Source organism: Mastacembelus armatus, chromosome 21, assembly GCF_900324485.2.
Source record: "Mastacembelus armatus chromosome 21, fMasArm1.2, whole genome shotgun sequence".
Lineage (NCBI taxonomy): Eukaryota > Metazoa > Chordata > Actinopteri > Synbranchiformes > Mastacembelidae > Mastacembelus > Mastacembelus armatus.
The window spans coordinates 11,088,962-11,105,541 of NC_046653.1; the positions used below are offsets into that span (position 1 = coordinate 11,088,962).

Genomic DNA, 16,580 nt, shown 5'->3' on the forward strand with positions numbered 1-16,580 from the left:
TGACTCATGTAAGCAGAAGTAGAGTTTGAGACAGCCTATTGATAGTTATGTTTTCTTGTGGACAAGTTTGAAATAATTTTGCGTCATGCATTATAACCTGTCTCAACCATGTCACTGTCTTTCTTAGATTTTTCTTTTTGTCCCTCTTGTCTCACTTTATGCATACCACTGTCTCTGCAGCACAAGGGAGTTGGCACACACCCACCACTGGTCGTGTGTGTGTGTGTGTGTGTGTGTGTGTGTGTGTGTGCGTGTGCGTGTGCGTGTGTGTGTGTGTGTGGGCATGCATGTATCTTGCTGGCTTTTCGCAATGCAGGTATCAGCTCATCAGTTCAACCCTCAGTATTACCTAGAGAGAGCGCTCACCCTCAAAAAGACAGTACAGTTAGCTCAACACATAATAGATGACCTTGGAGATTTCATTCTGCCAAATGCACCAAGTGAAGAACTGTCTCTGTCAACAACTCTCTTCCTCTCTCTCTCAGTCTCTCTCTCCCTCTGTTATCTCCTTTACTGCAGCATGACCAACCACTATAGCAGAGGTAGTTAAAGACAAACTGACACAGCAGTCATCAGTGTAGAGTGTGTGTGTGTGTGTGTGTGTGTTTGTGTGTGACTGGCAACCACTATATGTGTTCAGAGGTAGAAACCTGACTGCAAAGCTAAAAGTTACTTGACTGATTGCAATATACGTTTTGACTGCACAGGTGTGTTGCCTCATTCGTCTTCTGTGTGTCTGATTGTGGGGATACATTTTTGTTGTTAGGACTGTTCGATTTTCACACATTCAAAGGGATGTTAAAACTTGGTTTTAGGATTAAGGTTAGAATTAGGTTTAGGTTAGGGTAAGTAATGGGGTTAGGAATTCATTTGTGATGGTTACTGTTAGGGTAATGGGCTAAGCAGCGCATTATGTCAATAAATGTCCTAAGAACTATAGCAAGGCAAGCAAGTGTGTGTGTTTGTATGTGTGTCCTCTAGTCTGTCTCAGGAGAGCAAACTGAGTTATATTCGCAGCATCAATCCATCATGCTCATTAGCATATGATTTGGCTTTGATTAGCATATCTATTAATATGGAAATGCAACATCACCAACACTGAGACCAGACAGGTCACTCTCTCACACACACACTCACACACACACACACAGTGAGAGACAAAGAAGAAAAAGCTGGACTTTCTCTCCAGGGATTGGGCAGGAATTTGAGGTTACGCTAAGCAGGCATGATTGCGATGTAAATTTGTTGGAGGGCAGAAGCTGATGTTGTTGGTTAACGTAGTTCATGTATCCCTGTTTCACACTGGCTTGTGTGGCCTATTTTACAAACAACCCACAATATATTAACAATTCACCAAGACTGCACCAAGAATTTCCATAGAGTATATTAGCATTTATATACAGACATTAAAACATTTAATTAGTTATTTTGGCTTAAGACATTAACACAATTTCATAATAGCTGCACAGACATGTTATGTGTCAAGTAAACAGATGTTTTACTCATATGTTTTAATACAGAGGTGATTTTTTTTGGTTATACCAAAAATAAATACAGCACTGCAGTTGCCCAGCCCTGACAAGCTGTTGGGGATAAAAACACGTAAAACTAAAAATGTATCATTGTCTGTGTGCTGATCTCAAGGTGCTGTTTTTCTATCTATACCTTCAGCTTACAGTAACTTACCACATGTGTAGCACCTTTTAAACTGTCCTTTCGTCATGTGTATTGGGATATTTTTAGGACAAACTCAGTAGGGTATTTTTAATACAGGAGTTTTAAAAATGTCAGTGGCCTATAGAAATAAATGAGATTCTATGAAAGCACCACCATCTGCACTGAACTGGTTTTCTCAGCTTGTTTCTATATGATTTAAAACATAATCAGTGTTCAATGGTGGATCTACTGGTGTGTAAATCAGAAACATTACATTCAACAAGATGAAAGATCAAAGATTGAACAGTTTGTTGTGTTACACCTGAAATTATTGAAAAGAAACTGAAAAACAAAGCTTGGATGAGTGCTTGTGTCTACTATTTGTCATGGTCTTTCCATTGTCACCCAGTTGAGGATGTTATGTCTTAATTATTCAAACTATATGTAAAAAACTATATAAATTAGACATTTGATGATTAGGGCTGACTCCCCAGGAATTCACTTTAAGTGTGTAAAGTACTTACAAAGTAATACAGGTAAACTAATCTGGAGTACCACCAAACCCTGTTACTCTACTGATGTATGAAAAAGTCTTTGAAACTTTGAATATATCAGTTTACCCAACATGAACTGAAATAAAACAGAAGTGATGAAAAAGTGAGATAATAATCCTGGAAAGCAAAAGGGATGCTCACCTTATAGTGGGTTACTCAAGTGTGTATTTGATAAAGAGAGATGGTGAGTGTGTGTAACACATAAGAAGTCTCGCTAGACCAGCTGTTGTAAGTAATGATTGTTATGTTCCTACTCTGAAAAGCTGCCAGCAAGAAGAAGTGAAGAAGGGCCACACAAACACACGTGTTATCTCATGTCTGTGAACTACTAAAGAACTACTTCTCTCTTGTCTTCCCTTCCTCTTCCCCCTCTCCTGTCAGCTAAACGAAACAGCCAAGCAATTAATGGAGATTGACAAGCCTACATCAACTAATGTTCCAGGTCCAAGCTCTGAGCCAGCTCCATTGGGGCCCTGCTCCCCTTGCCCCTCCCCCAGTGCCTCCCCATCCAATGGGAACGGTTCTGGCCATCGGAGAGGCGAAGGAAAGAAAAACGCCAAAAAGCGACATTCATTTACAGCACTGTCCGTCAGCCAGAGGGCCGCCCAACTCAACAACAGGCACAGTATGGAGATCTCCCACCCAGTCCTCATCAGCTCCTCTGACCCCAGAGCTGCTGCTCGGATCCAGGTATACACACACACACACATTCATTTAGTTTTGTTATTCTTTAATTGTGGAAAAATGCATACTACTTTAATACAGGTAAAGGTTTTTGTGCAAATGTTGTATAGTACTTGCTATGCAAGGCGATTTCTTATGCAATTATGATACTTGGTTACTGTTGTAACATATCATTTAACATTAACATTGATTGGTGGAGATTGAGCTGATTTTACTAAATATTAAGCATTTTAGTTTAACCTTTAACAATGTGTCATGTTTTGTGCATTCAAAAATTTGAAAACACATATAATGAAAACACTCAACTTCAAGCAAATCCAAACCAAAAATGTAGTAGACCTACATTAGTCAATGCACTAAATGACTGTCCACCATTGCTTTGTAAAAAGTATTAGGTTGGATTTAGTTTTTTAGTTTTTTAACCTATTATTACAGTCATCTACTTCTGATGTGTTGACGGTGATGCACTTACATGTTGCTTATTTGTTGTAGTCAGCCTAGCATGTCGGCAGGCCTGGGTCAATATTTTCACTTGATCAGAACAAACACTGAATGTTCAAAATGTTTATTTTTAAATAATTTATCAAATTTGAACAATGAATGTCGGTGCTGGGCAGGAGATTTATTTATTTATTAATATTCTTATAATATTTACAGGAGTAAAAATCAGATCAAATCATCATATTGGCCCGTTAGCTTCATGTTTTATTTAGTGTTGTACCTATATTTTGAATTTAACATGACATTTTAGTTCAATATTAAAATCATCAGTATCATCTGATGAAAAAAGTGTGCAACTACTTTTAACATATTTTGGCCATGACGCACTGAAGTGTATTACATATCAACTAACATATTGCAGTTTACTGATTAGCCAGTATATTGGTCCAGCTGATTTCTTGATGGGACAGTAAGCATGAGCAGTAAACATGCACTTACATTTTGCACCAGATGTCACTTTAGTCACTCCTTTCCTCTAGATTTTATTAACTTACTCCCCAGTCTCCCACTCTGACAGTTCTATGTGAATAAAATCATTGCTCTTTTTGATAGCTTTTAACTGGAGACACATTGCTTTTATATTTATTGCCTCTGGTTGCATTTACACCTGGGTTCAATGTGTTTTTGCTATCTCTGAATGTCACCCAGGACGCATATTGAAATGCTGGAAAGGCTGGAGGCATGTATCACAGTAAAAGGATTTATTTTAAATGGAATTCAGTCAGTTTATGCATGTGTCTGTTTGTTTTAAGGATGCATCTCCCCCGGGCCCCTCTCCCTCCTCGGCAGGGGTACTGGTGCCCCCCAAGGTGGCATCCATAACCTCTGAGTTGCTGGCCCATGCCAAGGTGCAGCTGCCACTCAACATGTGAGTACACCTCAGGGTACTATCAGCTCAACCCACCTGCGACCTGGGTTTTTAGTACCTCTTTCCATCCGCGCTTTCTCCTCTGTATCTGAGATACAAGTATGATTTCAGAACCCAGCAGCTGGCAGCGTTAAAAATATTTCCTCTTTTGTGCCCAGAGATATTGGCCATGTTCCACCACCTCTGCAACCACATTTACTCCTCCACTGGTCAAGGATGAAATCCCCTTCAGAAAGGAAAAATACAGTCACACCATTCCCTCACTTTGTGATCCTTACATCAGTGTTTCATAACAAGACTTTACATAGTTTACCCATTATATTTACTGTATATTTTATTGTAAGCCATGTTATGTGATTTTCTAGACCCAAGTACTGAGAAGGTCATCAGCTACTTTTACTAGTTTATTTTAGACATTTAGTCTTTACTAACAAATGCAGTACTGGATATACGTTTATCTTAGATTCAGCACAGAATAACATGCTGTCCTGTTTCATTTTTTATTAGGGTTGATAAAAGGAGGCCTGTCTGCAAATAACATGTGGAACAAAGGCTAATAGAATACAAATAACCTGAAAGCTTGGTGCATTACTATGCATTACAGAGGTTCTTGAACATTAGAAACAAAGTTGGGCATAGTCACAACTGAATCTTAACTGCTTTAATTCGATAAATAGATGTTCTATTATTTTTTAGTAACGTTTTTGGGCTTTTTTTCTTTGTGGACATTAGACAGTTTATGGGGAAAGAATAGAGACAGACATGCAAAAGATTTAAGCCACAGATGTTCCGCTTACATGGTCAGCATCTTAAACCCTCAGGTCACCAGAAACTCCATTAGCAAGATGTCTTAAATGTGCTTCAAAATGTAATTCAGGCACTGTGCACAGATAATATGGAGGTAATAAAACTCAGTATGCATACATAGGACAAAGAAAGTAATGCTGCATAGGCTGTAGCAGGGCACTTTGCTGTAGATTTTACCAACTTCATAAAGGTTGATTAAAAAGCCAGCACCTCCTGACATATAAGCACAATTGTTGTGGACACTAGCCACATCCAGATGGGTGGTGAGGTGCCAATGCTGAGCAAGACAGTTCTATAATTTACCTCATAATTAATCTATCACATAGCTACAGAACAGGTATTATATCATATCATATTATATTTCCTGTTACTTGCAAGAGAACAACCTGGTAAGGGAGTTATTTTGGTTCCTGTGTTTAGACACTCACTATGACCATCTTTTGTTTCTACAAACAGTGAAAAATACAGATTGTGGTTAAACAGGTTGCAAAACTGTATGATGATGTAATCTGCAGGAAGCTTTACATGTACTTCCTAAACTAAAACCATGGCAATCAAGTCAAGCATCCAGAGTGGGTTTGTCCTACTCATGAGATGGTGTTTCCATCTTGACCTGGCAACAAACTACTCCTGTTGCCATGCATAGATGGGAGACAGTCCCCGCATCTGTTACCATGGCAACGGGGAGGCAGCACATATAGGCCTTGTTTACTCTGGTTTTATCATCTTCTGTAGGACTCTAGCACTACATACTATGAAAGTCTCCCAGTGACAGGACCAGAAACCCATTTATATGTTAATGCAGATACAAAACACAGTACTCAACACAAAAACACAGTCACAAGGGAAGACACTAAATACTACATTTATCAGTGTAACTGTTAGCAAGCAGGCAAATAAAAACATATTGATTTGGCACCTATTCACAGCCATACCATACCATTTGGGATAGAAAATCATTCAGTACACCTGCTATAGTTATGTTACTAACCTAACTTTAATGTTCCTCTGGAAATTAATTAAGAGTAAATCCCCTTTTACAATCTTATATTACATAACACTATTATTACCTGGGATTATTGTAAATCAGCCTTTTTTCTCATTCATCTTATTTACTATATACTATATAGACTATTGGAAATTTGTCAATTGGCATATGAATGAAGATTGTTTGCTTGAAATAACAAATTAAAAGGACTTAAATATATTCATAACTCACAGGTCATTAAAGTAAAAGAGAATGTACTCTCAGTTAATGCACCTGGTGAAATAAAGGTGAAAAATAAATTGCTTAGCAAAACATAATATTCTAAAATTTTCAAAAGATTTTTACTATCAGTATTATTAGCAGAGTAACATATTGTTTACTTGCATTACATTATGTTGTTGATATTGTTACATAAAGTTGTAATGATCTTGTTTCTGAAAGCAAATCTTGAACCTCTCCACACAGCAGAACATCAGAAGCGTAATATATACTCTTGATTTATTGCTTGCAATCTTTTTTTTTCCTCTTCAATAAAAAATGGTGTTAAAACTAAAAAAAAAAAAGGAAGGTGGAAATGTTGGATGTCTCTTCTCCATTCCCACTGGCAGATTTTTAATTTTTTTTGTTGTTATTTAATGGATTTATTTGCTAATGTTCACTTATTTGTTCATTTATTTGTGTTGTGCATTTGTAATTACTTTGCATATTAGGAGTAATCTACATGTTTGCTTCCAGCTGAAAAAGCCCATTGGGAGATAATTGGTACTGCAGCTGCTGAGTAGTTGTTGGATGTTTTCTACAAACTTGTTTTATTATGTTTTTATGGTTACATTTACTTCTGCCTTTTGTCTGTTGCCTTTGTGCTCTAGCTATCTGGCACTTTACGCCTACAAGCCCCAGAAGGCTGATGAGCTTGAACTTAGGAAAGGGGAGATGTATCGGGTGACAGAGAAGTGCCAAGATGGCTGGTTCAAAGGCACCTCACTGAGAACTGCAGCCTCCGGTGTCTTCCCAGGAAACTACGTCACCCCTGTGTCCAGGTCAGTGAGCTGCCATGTCCCTGCAGCCACATATCCTGTCCAAACCTTTGCACTGTGCCTTACTCAGGTCAGTTGGCTTGGTCACGTGAACCCAGAAGTACAGTACAATCAGGCCCCTAATTTTGTCCCCACAAAAAGGCAGTGGTGGCACTAACACAGTCGTAAATTACCTTGTAATTTTTCATGGTTGTTTCTTGGCTCCGACTGAACCTGAATACAAATCAGGCTGGGCAGTGCAATTTAGGTACAGCATGCTCAAACAGTCTTGTCACAAAGGTATGCTCAAAAAAACAATTTTGCAGGCTTTAGGCAATAGCACTCCTGATACTCCTGCTTTAATCTCAACTCCACATTGTGTCCGTATTCATCAGGATAATACTCACACCTCTGGCCACCAAAACTATTAAAATTATTTAATCACATCTGCATATTTTCAGAAGTCTTTACCACAGGGACTATAAAACACTGTGAACACAATGAAAAACACATTATGCTTGTAGTATATAAATGTGTGAAACCCAATTTCCCTTTTGGAACATTTGGTTATAATTTATATTATATATTTCTGTAAAAATTATTAATTAGCCTACAGCAAACACCATCATTTAAAATGTCTCCTCACTGACAAATTCAAAACTGAAACAAAAAAAAAAACAAATTAAGAAACACTGTCTGATTTTAATAGAAACTTGAACTAAATACAATATAAAATGTATAGCAGCCGTCAGATGCTCTACCTCTCTAATGATGAGCTACCACATTTCCAGCGTTGATTATTATTATCATTATTGTTTCATTTGGCATCCTGAAGACTGTTAAACATAGCTGTTAAAAGCAAATAAAACAAAAGAATGAGTGTGCTGAAATCATATTTGGCAATTTAATTACCCTCATTATTCCAGCATGCATGAAAACAATTGCAGTAGTGCTTCATCTAATCTGTATTCTGCTCCATGATGCAGTCAAAGAAAAAGCGAGGGAGGAAGAAAACAGAAGCAGTAAGATATACAGACATGGAAAACACAAAGGCAAAAATAATGGAGAGAAAGATGAAGAGAAGGATAGTTAGAGAATAGTTGACAAGAGGAAGACAAAAGTAAAAGAACAGGGTGCAAAAAAAAACGTGCAGAAGGTAAAAGGAAGTGGAGAAACAAGGAGAGAAATTTAAATCGAAGAGTTCAAAAGGAAAGCAAAGAAAGAGAAAATGATACAAAGAGATATAATGACTTCAAAACCAGCAGGTGTCCCTCTTCAGTGGATATGAATGGCTGCTTCACATTTTGCGGTTATGCAATCTTCGAGAGAGAGAGATAGAGTATGGGCGAGTAATCAAATGAGAGGCAATTTGTTATTTTTACACAAGCATACTCTCTCCTTCTTCTTCCATCCCTCCTTACCTCTCCCCCTCCTTTGTCTGCAGTGCAGCTCAGAAATTTCTCAATATGATAATGAGAGGCTGCCAAAGATACATACCCACACACACACACACATATTTGCATATTTACTGTGGCTTTTTTTTTTACGCGACAATTTGATCAGTTTCCATATAAAAATGTATGAATACATTTGGATTATTGTTAATATGAATTCATTTGAGATTTGCAATATGTCATGAGAAAATAAAGGCTGCTTCAGGGGATTTTCCATTGCAGAAAGCAGTTTTGATTTAAACTGTGATTGGCCTCTCTTTTAGATTCATATGAAATGATTGTGACCCAGTGTATGTGCCTTTGCCAACCCATTTGTTAAGCTCAGCACAAACTGGAGGCACTTTTAAAATCAGAGTACATGTGTATTGTCCACAGAGCAACTCATAACAAAGAATAACTTTGTGTTTCTGTTGGCAGAAAAACCACACACATATATAGTGTGTGTGTGATGGGAAGTCGATGGGCAGCCATAAGAATGTGAATACCGCTGCGTCAATAATGTTCAACCTACTGTTCTGCTATTCAGCACTCTGTAGACAGAAACACAAGCAGCCTGCAGCGCCATACATGTTATAGCAAGACACTATGTCACACTGATCCACCAGTCAGATAAAAGCACTAAAATCACTTACTTTCATAAGGGATAATAGTACCATTTGCAGCTTATGTTATGCTTATGCTAACATACAGTACTGACCAGCAGATAGAATTTTTACTGTGTTCACCATCATATTTACTGTGTTAGCAGGCTAACATTCATAATCGCCATTAAAAATAAAGGACTGCTGAGGCTGGTGAGAATTTAGTTTCACATGCATTTGGTCATAAACACTTGCTACTGTAAATGAAAATGTAAGGGATCACCACAGAGATTCATCTTTAGGGGAATGGGAATGTTTGTAATGACATTTCATAACAATGACAAAGTTGCTGTGATATTTCATTTATAGCTTCATTTATAGCTTCTGGTGGTACTTTTGAGGAATGTCAAAGGATCATCAAAGTCAGTAGGATTCATCCTCTGGGCACAATGGATAGATGTTCCATATTTACTGTCAGTCCATCTGATAATTTGTTAAACATAACCTTATGTCCATGGGGGCATACCACTAGATTGGCTAAACATGTATTTACTGGTGTGAAAGAAAGGCACTTTATGTATGAGCTGAGTTGGCTAAAACATCAACTATAATCATTTGGACATTTCAGTGACAAGTCAATATCTGTCTCCCCTCTCTTCTCTGAAGGGCTCCACTTGGAGTGGGTGCCACTAGGGGCTCGTGTCTGTCCAGTCCAGTGGGTACTGGAGGAGGAGGAGGGGGTGGAAGTGGGTGTAGCCAAGTGGGGAGTAAAATCTGTGACACTTCATCACCAGGGTCCCCGGGACCCTCTTCATCACGTCCCTCCACCCCATTGGTAAACTCAGCAAACTCCGTCAGTCCTGCCTCCTCGCCGCAAACTGCCGCCGCCCAGCTTAAGAACTGCCTGCGCTCCAATCAGCACATGGTTAACCAGGCGCGCACCTCAATGCAGCTGGGTAAGCAAAAACATACATGCATATACACCCTTATAGAAACACACAAATACGTGTAATGGGTTTTACTTATCAAGCATCTTGAATCAGTATATTTATACTGGATTCACTAAACATTTTAGTTTTCTCTGTTTAATGTACTGATGAACACCAAACATGTGTTCACTGATTATCATGAATACATATATTGGCATAGACCCAACATGCTACAGTAGATAAAGGGAGGTAAAGGAGATACTGAAAAAGATGTCAGCCTGTTTTACTACAGCCGAAGCAGCCACATTAAAGTCTCCAGAAATGACAGTATGGGAAAGGAGAGGTTAGCTTGATACAGCCCTCTAGAGGAATGTCAAGCAAGTTAAGAAAAAAACTCTTTAATCACATAGAGATGTATCTGTCTGGTATTTTTCCAGCATCATGCTCTGCAACATCACCCTCTGCACCAAGTCTGCTCCCTAGCCTGCAGGCTTAAAGGAGCAGAGTCCAGATCATATGGGACCTTGCAGCGTTTTAACCCCTTAGTCTCTAATGAGAGAATAATAGAATATTGATCGGTCATTAATTCAGGAAGCCTCTACTACACCAGGCAGGCACACGCTTACAGCAGCCTCTTTACCTCCAAGGTTCCTCATGTGAATTTATTTTGAACTTAAAAAAATAAGACCAAGAAAGTTGGGTAAATGCCAAAATGAATGAGACGAATGAACTCCGGTTAGTGGTGTTTTCACAGACTACATTGCCACACATGGTGCACACACTCATACATTACAATGATGTGAGAAAGCTGGGCATTTCATTCCAAATCCACTTATTATATTAGGTTGCTTTTTAACAGTTTATACACCTGAGAAGGCTGTCTGAGTGCAGGGGCTTGTTTTCATCACTGATGTTCAGTGATAAGGCCTGGGTCACGGACCGTGTTCCAGTTCATCCCAAAAGTGTTGGATGTGCTTGAGGTCAAAGTTCTGTGTAGAGTAGTCAGGAAGAGTAGTTCTTTGTGTATGGACAAATATGTCTTTTGCATTATGATTCATATATGGACATTTTCTATCCATCAGTTTTTCCTCACAGACAGGCAAACATACTCACAGTTTTGAGGCTGCAGTTCACCTAACTTTCTGATTTCTTCTAAGAATTGTTGCCTTTATTAGTGAGGACAGACAGTACTGAGGTAATAGGTCCCTAGACCATCATACAAACTTAATACAGAAATAAACTGGACAGTTAGTGGTTTCTTGTTGTGAGGTGACAGTAGTGACTGTGGAGCCATGTTGCGTGAATACTGAATAAGCACCCTTTGGAGTAAATGCAGCACTGCATACTTAAATATTTTTTTCTACAACACTCTCTAAGAGAGGTTGATAATATTGTTTAAACAGTATATGTTCACTGCCAATGTTTTTCCACTCCTCAGTCATACGATATTAGTAATATTAAGTAGTCCTGTTAAGGCTGACTACCACTGTGAAACTGGATGCAGACCCCTGTTATGTTGTTTTTTGAAGCAAACATAATTCAACGTCCATACTTCTGCTTCCCCCCGTACTTTATGAACTCACTAAATCAACACAGAACATGAGCCAGAGTAATTGTACAAACACATGTTGTAACTCAGAGTACAATCATTTATCACAATTAGGATATACAACATGCACTCAAACATCCAGACTCTGCACATACTTTGTACACTTAATAGAAAGACATTGCTAAGTGCTGTGCTCATGCAGTAGTACTGTTTGTGTCACAAGTAGGCTCACACACAGCCCTCAGAAACACACACCCACACACCTGTCTGTACAAGATCTAGATCATATCGACCTTGCCCTCCACTCAGTATGTTCATCTTTCCAGCTCCCTTTTCTCCCCTCGTCTTTGTGCCTTTTCTTTCTCCTTTTGAGAAGACAATGGTGAAGGTTTCTTTTGAGAGGCTGACGATTACACAGGGTGAGAACACTGCCAACGTGCACACACAGCTACTCTCTTACAGACGTGCACTCCACCATACATAAATACACACACACGTGAACAGAGACTCACGAGCGCACAGCTGAATGACATCACTGTGCTTTTTGTTTTATGGAGGCATAATGACAGAGCTTCATGCCTCTCTCTCTCTCTCTCCGCCTCGTTCCCTTTTCTCTCTGTGTTTTTCTCTCCTAATCTCACTCCCTCACTCTCACACACAAACACACACATACATGCATCTGGTCTCCATTAAAAAAAAATAAAGTATGTGCATACGTCTGCTGTTCAGTGGTTTTATCACATGACCAGTTCGCCTCTCCATGGATTTGTGCCTGAGTTCTGCAGTGTAGAAAAGCAGGTGGCTAGCAACCCTGTGTGTGTGAGTGTGTGTCACTGAGGGAGTGCATGCACATACTGGGGTCCTGTACCTTTATTTTCATGGGCACCAAATGTCCTCACACAAAGTGAAGAATGAAAGAAGTGCTACAAACATCTCAGCTAGTTACAAGGGCTTACTACAAAGGTGGCCTCAAGGTAAACTTTCCCATACAAGTGCCAAGTGAACGGGACATTCATCCATCCATCATCTATACCCACTTATTCCTTAACCAGGGTCCCAGGGATCAGCTGGAGCCTATCCCAGCTCTCTTTGGGTGAAAGGCCCCAGGTCACCAGTCCATCACAGGGCCACATAGAGACAAACAACCTCACACACTCACACTCACTCCTATGGGCTATTTAGAGTCACCAATCAACCTGACATACATGTTTTTGGACTGTGGGAGGAAACCAGAGTACCTGGAGAAAACCCACACAAGCACAGGGACAACATGCAAACTCCACACAGAAAGGTATAGTCTCTTGCTGTGAGACTACAATGCTAACCACTAAGCCTCCGTGCTGCCCATGAACGAGACATAGCATTTAAAAATGCAGTGACATCTCATGTTCTGGTTAAGAATAGGAAAACTATAATGGTGTTTTGTTTTTTAAATTTTTAAATTGGAAATACACGTTATTTTTATGCAGAATGTTTTGTATTACCTAATAATGTTTCCTTTCGTCTGACAGTTATAGCAGAAAGAAATACTCTTGATAATATTCTAATTTGCTAAGCAATGGTCTTTAAAACCCAGTGAAGATTATTTTATGGATTGGCAAATTGTTAATTGTTGGTAAATAACAAAACTGATTTCTCTACACTCTACTTTCTGTTTTTCTAATTTTTAACAATGTAGTTTAAATTTATCAATAAACGTGATCAGATAACAACAGCAAATATTGTGTAAAAGATTTTAGCCAGCATAAAGGAATGACTAGAGCAACCAAAACCTGACCTGACTTTTTCTGTACAAATGGGCTCCAGACTAGGTTAGACTATAAGGCAGATTTGAAAAATTGTAAACCTTTATGTTAAACATCACACTTTTGTAAAAGATGTTCCATTCATTTGTCTCTGTATCTCTGCAATATGTTGACCACCTCATTGCAGTGTTTCTTTGCTTTTTACCAAGTGCATGATAATAGTAATAGTGATAGGTTCAGGCACCACAGACATCCAATAACACTATTAAGTGTCACAGTTTGTCAAGTGATTCTAGTTTTCATTTATCTTGATGCATTTGTCTGTTTTAGTCCACAGTCCGCCTGCTGGAAGCCCAGAGCGCCCCACAGTGGCCCTCTCTCCCGTGCGTCCCCAGATCTCCTCCCCCTCACGTTGCGCTGGCCAGGGTCGTCCCCTCTCTATGGTTTCTCCGGGCCCCAGCTTAGGGCCCTCACCACTATCTTCCCCCGCCTCACGGCCCCTCCTCCCTATCTCCTCCCCTCTGTCATGTCTCACACCTCCTAATGTGTCAGCTGTGCTCCTCAACGGCGAGCCGTCCAGTCCACTGCAATCGCCGTCCCCCGGTCCGTCCCACACTTCGACCCAGGGTGCCCTTGCACCCAAAGCAGAGAAGGTGAGCCTCATCCTGATGAATAATTTAGAGTAACAATTAACACGTTTTAGCTAAGAGTCTAATGTCATTAGCTTGTTTTAATAAATGCAACTTTGCAAGTAAACAATGTTTTTATATGCAAAAGATTTATTGTATTTTGAGAAAAGAGCAGCTAGCACATTTAATGTAATATAATATTTGTATATTTTGTATCTCTTCTGCTATTTTCTCTGTATGTATACAAACTGAATGAGCTTCACACTTTTTTCTGGAAGGAATTGTAATGTAGGAAATCATTTGTCCAAGTGAGGTGAAAACAGGTTTAACACACGGTAGTAGATGTAAGCTCTGTGGTGTGTATGGCTGTCTGTATGTGTGCATGTGATGTATCAGTAGTCCTTTCTTACCTCAATAAGTGTCATTCACCCAGGGTACTGGCACAAATGCTGAAAGCCAGCCTATATGTTGTAGTGTCTGTAGTGTTAAAGCTGTGGATGTTGAGTCGGGCTGCGCTGACAGTGAAGGATGGCACTGAAACCTTGCATCTGTCTCAGCTCCATTTGTTTCACTGTTGGCTCCACTGTGTGGGACAGCTAATCTAACTACATGGCTAGCTGACAAACAGCTCATTGACTATGGAACAGCAGGCGGCGGCCTTGTTTACATCGTCTCACTCAAACATGGCTTGAACTCATATTTTTTAAAGGCCGGTTTGAGGATTATAACCCACATCTCACAAAGGCTACACCAAGGTACTTAAAGTATCAGTTGGATATAAAAGGAATTTATTAAAAGTAGGCTGTTTATATCATCCTTTATATCACTGTGATGTTAAAGAATATTCCCATCTTATACGTATGTATATATCATTTTTAAATGAAAAGTCTGTCCAGAAATCATGATTTGCCATTTTCTGGCTACAGACCTGCCTTAATGATCCCCCACTCTACTCAAATCATCCTCTGGATTTTAAATATGGATTTTTTTCTGTAGCTGCAGCCTCCAGTGTTGATCTAAATGCCGTTTCAGAAGCTTTAACTCCCTGATAAAAATAAATTCTGGAGGAAGTTATTTCCGTTTTGACAGCATAACTCAATAGATCAAATTTGAAGATACTGTGCATTGGCATAAGCCGTTTCCATATTTTGCCACACAAAACTATGTCTTCATCTTTTTAACAAATGTGCAGCCTAACCCTCATTCACATGAATTACCTTTGTTGCTTTGAGCTTGACAGAGCAGAAAGGTTTGAAGTCTGCGTGGCACTGAAGTCGCACCGAGTCAGTCTTTGTCACAGTGGAAATGATGAAGCAGACACAGGATAATCTCTGTTCAACACACTGTCGTACAGTCTACAGAGCAGCCGGCAGTGCAGACACTTATCACATTGGACGCTGAGTTATGTGTGTAGATCATTTCAAGAAGAGTGTGCATGCAGGGCAGTTGCCAACTAAATGGCTGTCAGAATCACTTGCAAAAAAATAAGCCTAAAACTTTACTTTACTATTTTGTTGAAATTTTTACAGACACCCACAACAAATTGGTGAGTATTTTCCTTTTTGCATTCACTGATTCCAAATAGCGTCTAATCGACTTTTACTCTTACCTGGCATTGAAAGTATTATCATACCCAGGCTTCTCAGACATGGAATTCAATCACTTGTTTTAAAACAAAAAGATGCTTTTAGTTTGAGACCACCAAGCCAACATCTGTGAGCAATGAAAACATGGACATCTTTAAAACTTGGAGTTTCCATGATCCATTTGTTTTTCTTTTTTTCCATATTTTTAATTTATGTTTCACACGTTTACCTTAAAAGCATCTAAAGATTGTTGAGAGTGGGTGAGCGAACGGTAGACCAATTAGCATCGTGGGTGGACAAAAACTGGCATCTGGAGCTTTACTTCTACCAACCTCTTTCCACCTCCACATCTACTTTGAAAGGTTAAATTCAAATCTCTATTTAACTGATGCAACACAATGAAATCTTTATAGAAGTGATTGTTATTAAATTAATATATGCCCGTTCATGTGCAGTTTCATACATTTGGAATGAAATAAAACGGGAGACAAACAAGTATTTATTTACACACCATGAAATAATGGGTCAGCTTTAGAACCAGATTAGATTGTGAGGGTCTACTGCTATCTGGTGGTTCATTTTTGGAATAACACCTGCTGTGTGATTCACTAATGTAAACAGACACACACATGGCAGGCACACACATTTATAAGAGGCAGATTAAGCCTTTAAGCCGTTAGATGAAAGAAGAGAGAGAGAATGATTATTGACTTTTTTCTGTGCTTTGTGTCTCATCCCTCCTCTCTCTTTCCCTACATCCATCTGTTTTCTGTCCCCTCCTGTATCTTTCTGTTTTTATCCTTTCTGAATTTTTTCTCTTCATATCCTTTTTTCTGCCTCTTTCCCTCCTCCACTGTGCTTTTCTCCCTTTGTATCTCTCTTTCTCACCTTCTCTTTATCTTTATTTTCTTCTCCATCTTCACCCTGTACCAAATTAAAATACACACCAGCTTTATTTCAATGGAGGAAGGAAATCTGTGTTGCCAAAGCAGTAGAATATTTTATGTCTTTATATTTCAGTATTTTACAAACG

General features: G+C 39.1%; 1 protein-coding gene across 2 annotated transcripts in view; it reads left to right on the forward strand.

Moving 5' to 3' along the window:
* Positions 1 to 16,580, forward strand: part of LOC113123310 (E3 ubiquitin-protein ligase SH3RF3) — a 76,745-nt gene that overhangs the window by 53,354 nt on the left and 6,811 nt on the right. For both annotated transcript variants that reach the window (XM_026295239.2, XM_026295240.2), the window contains exons 4-8: positions 2,592 to 2,900; positions 4,148 to 4,263; positions 6,928 to 7,098; positions 9,776 to 10,065; positions 13,663 to 13,985. In XM_026295239.2, the coding sequence (XP_026151024.1) occupies positions 2,592 to 2,900; positions 4,148 to 4,263; positions 6,928 to 7,098; positions 9,776 to 10,065; positions 13,663 to 13,985 (1,209 nt within the window). The remainder of the gene's footprint in view (positions 1 to 2,591; positions 2,901 to 4,147; positions 4,264 to 6,927; positions 7,099 to 9,775; positions 10,066 to 13,662; positions 13,986 to 16,580) is intronic.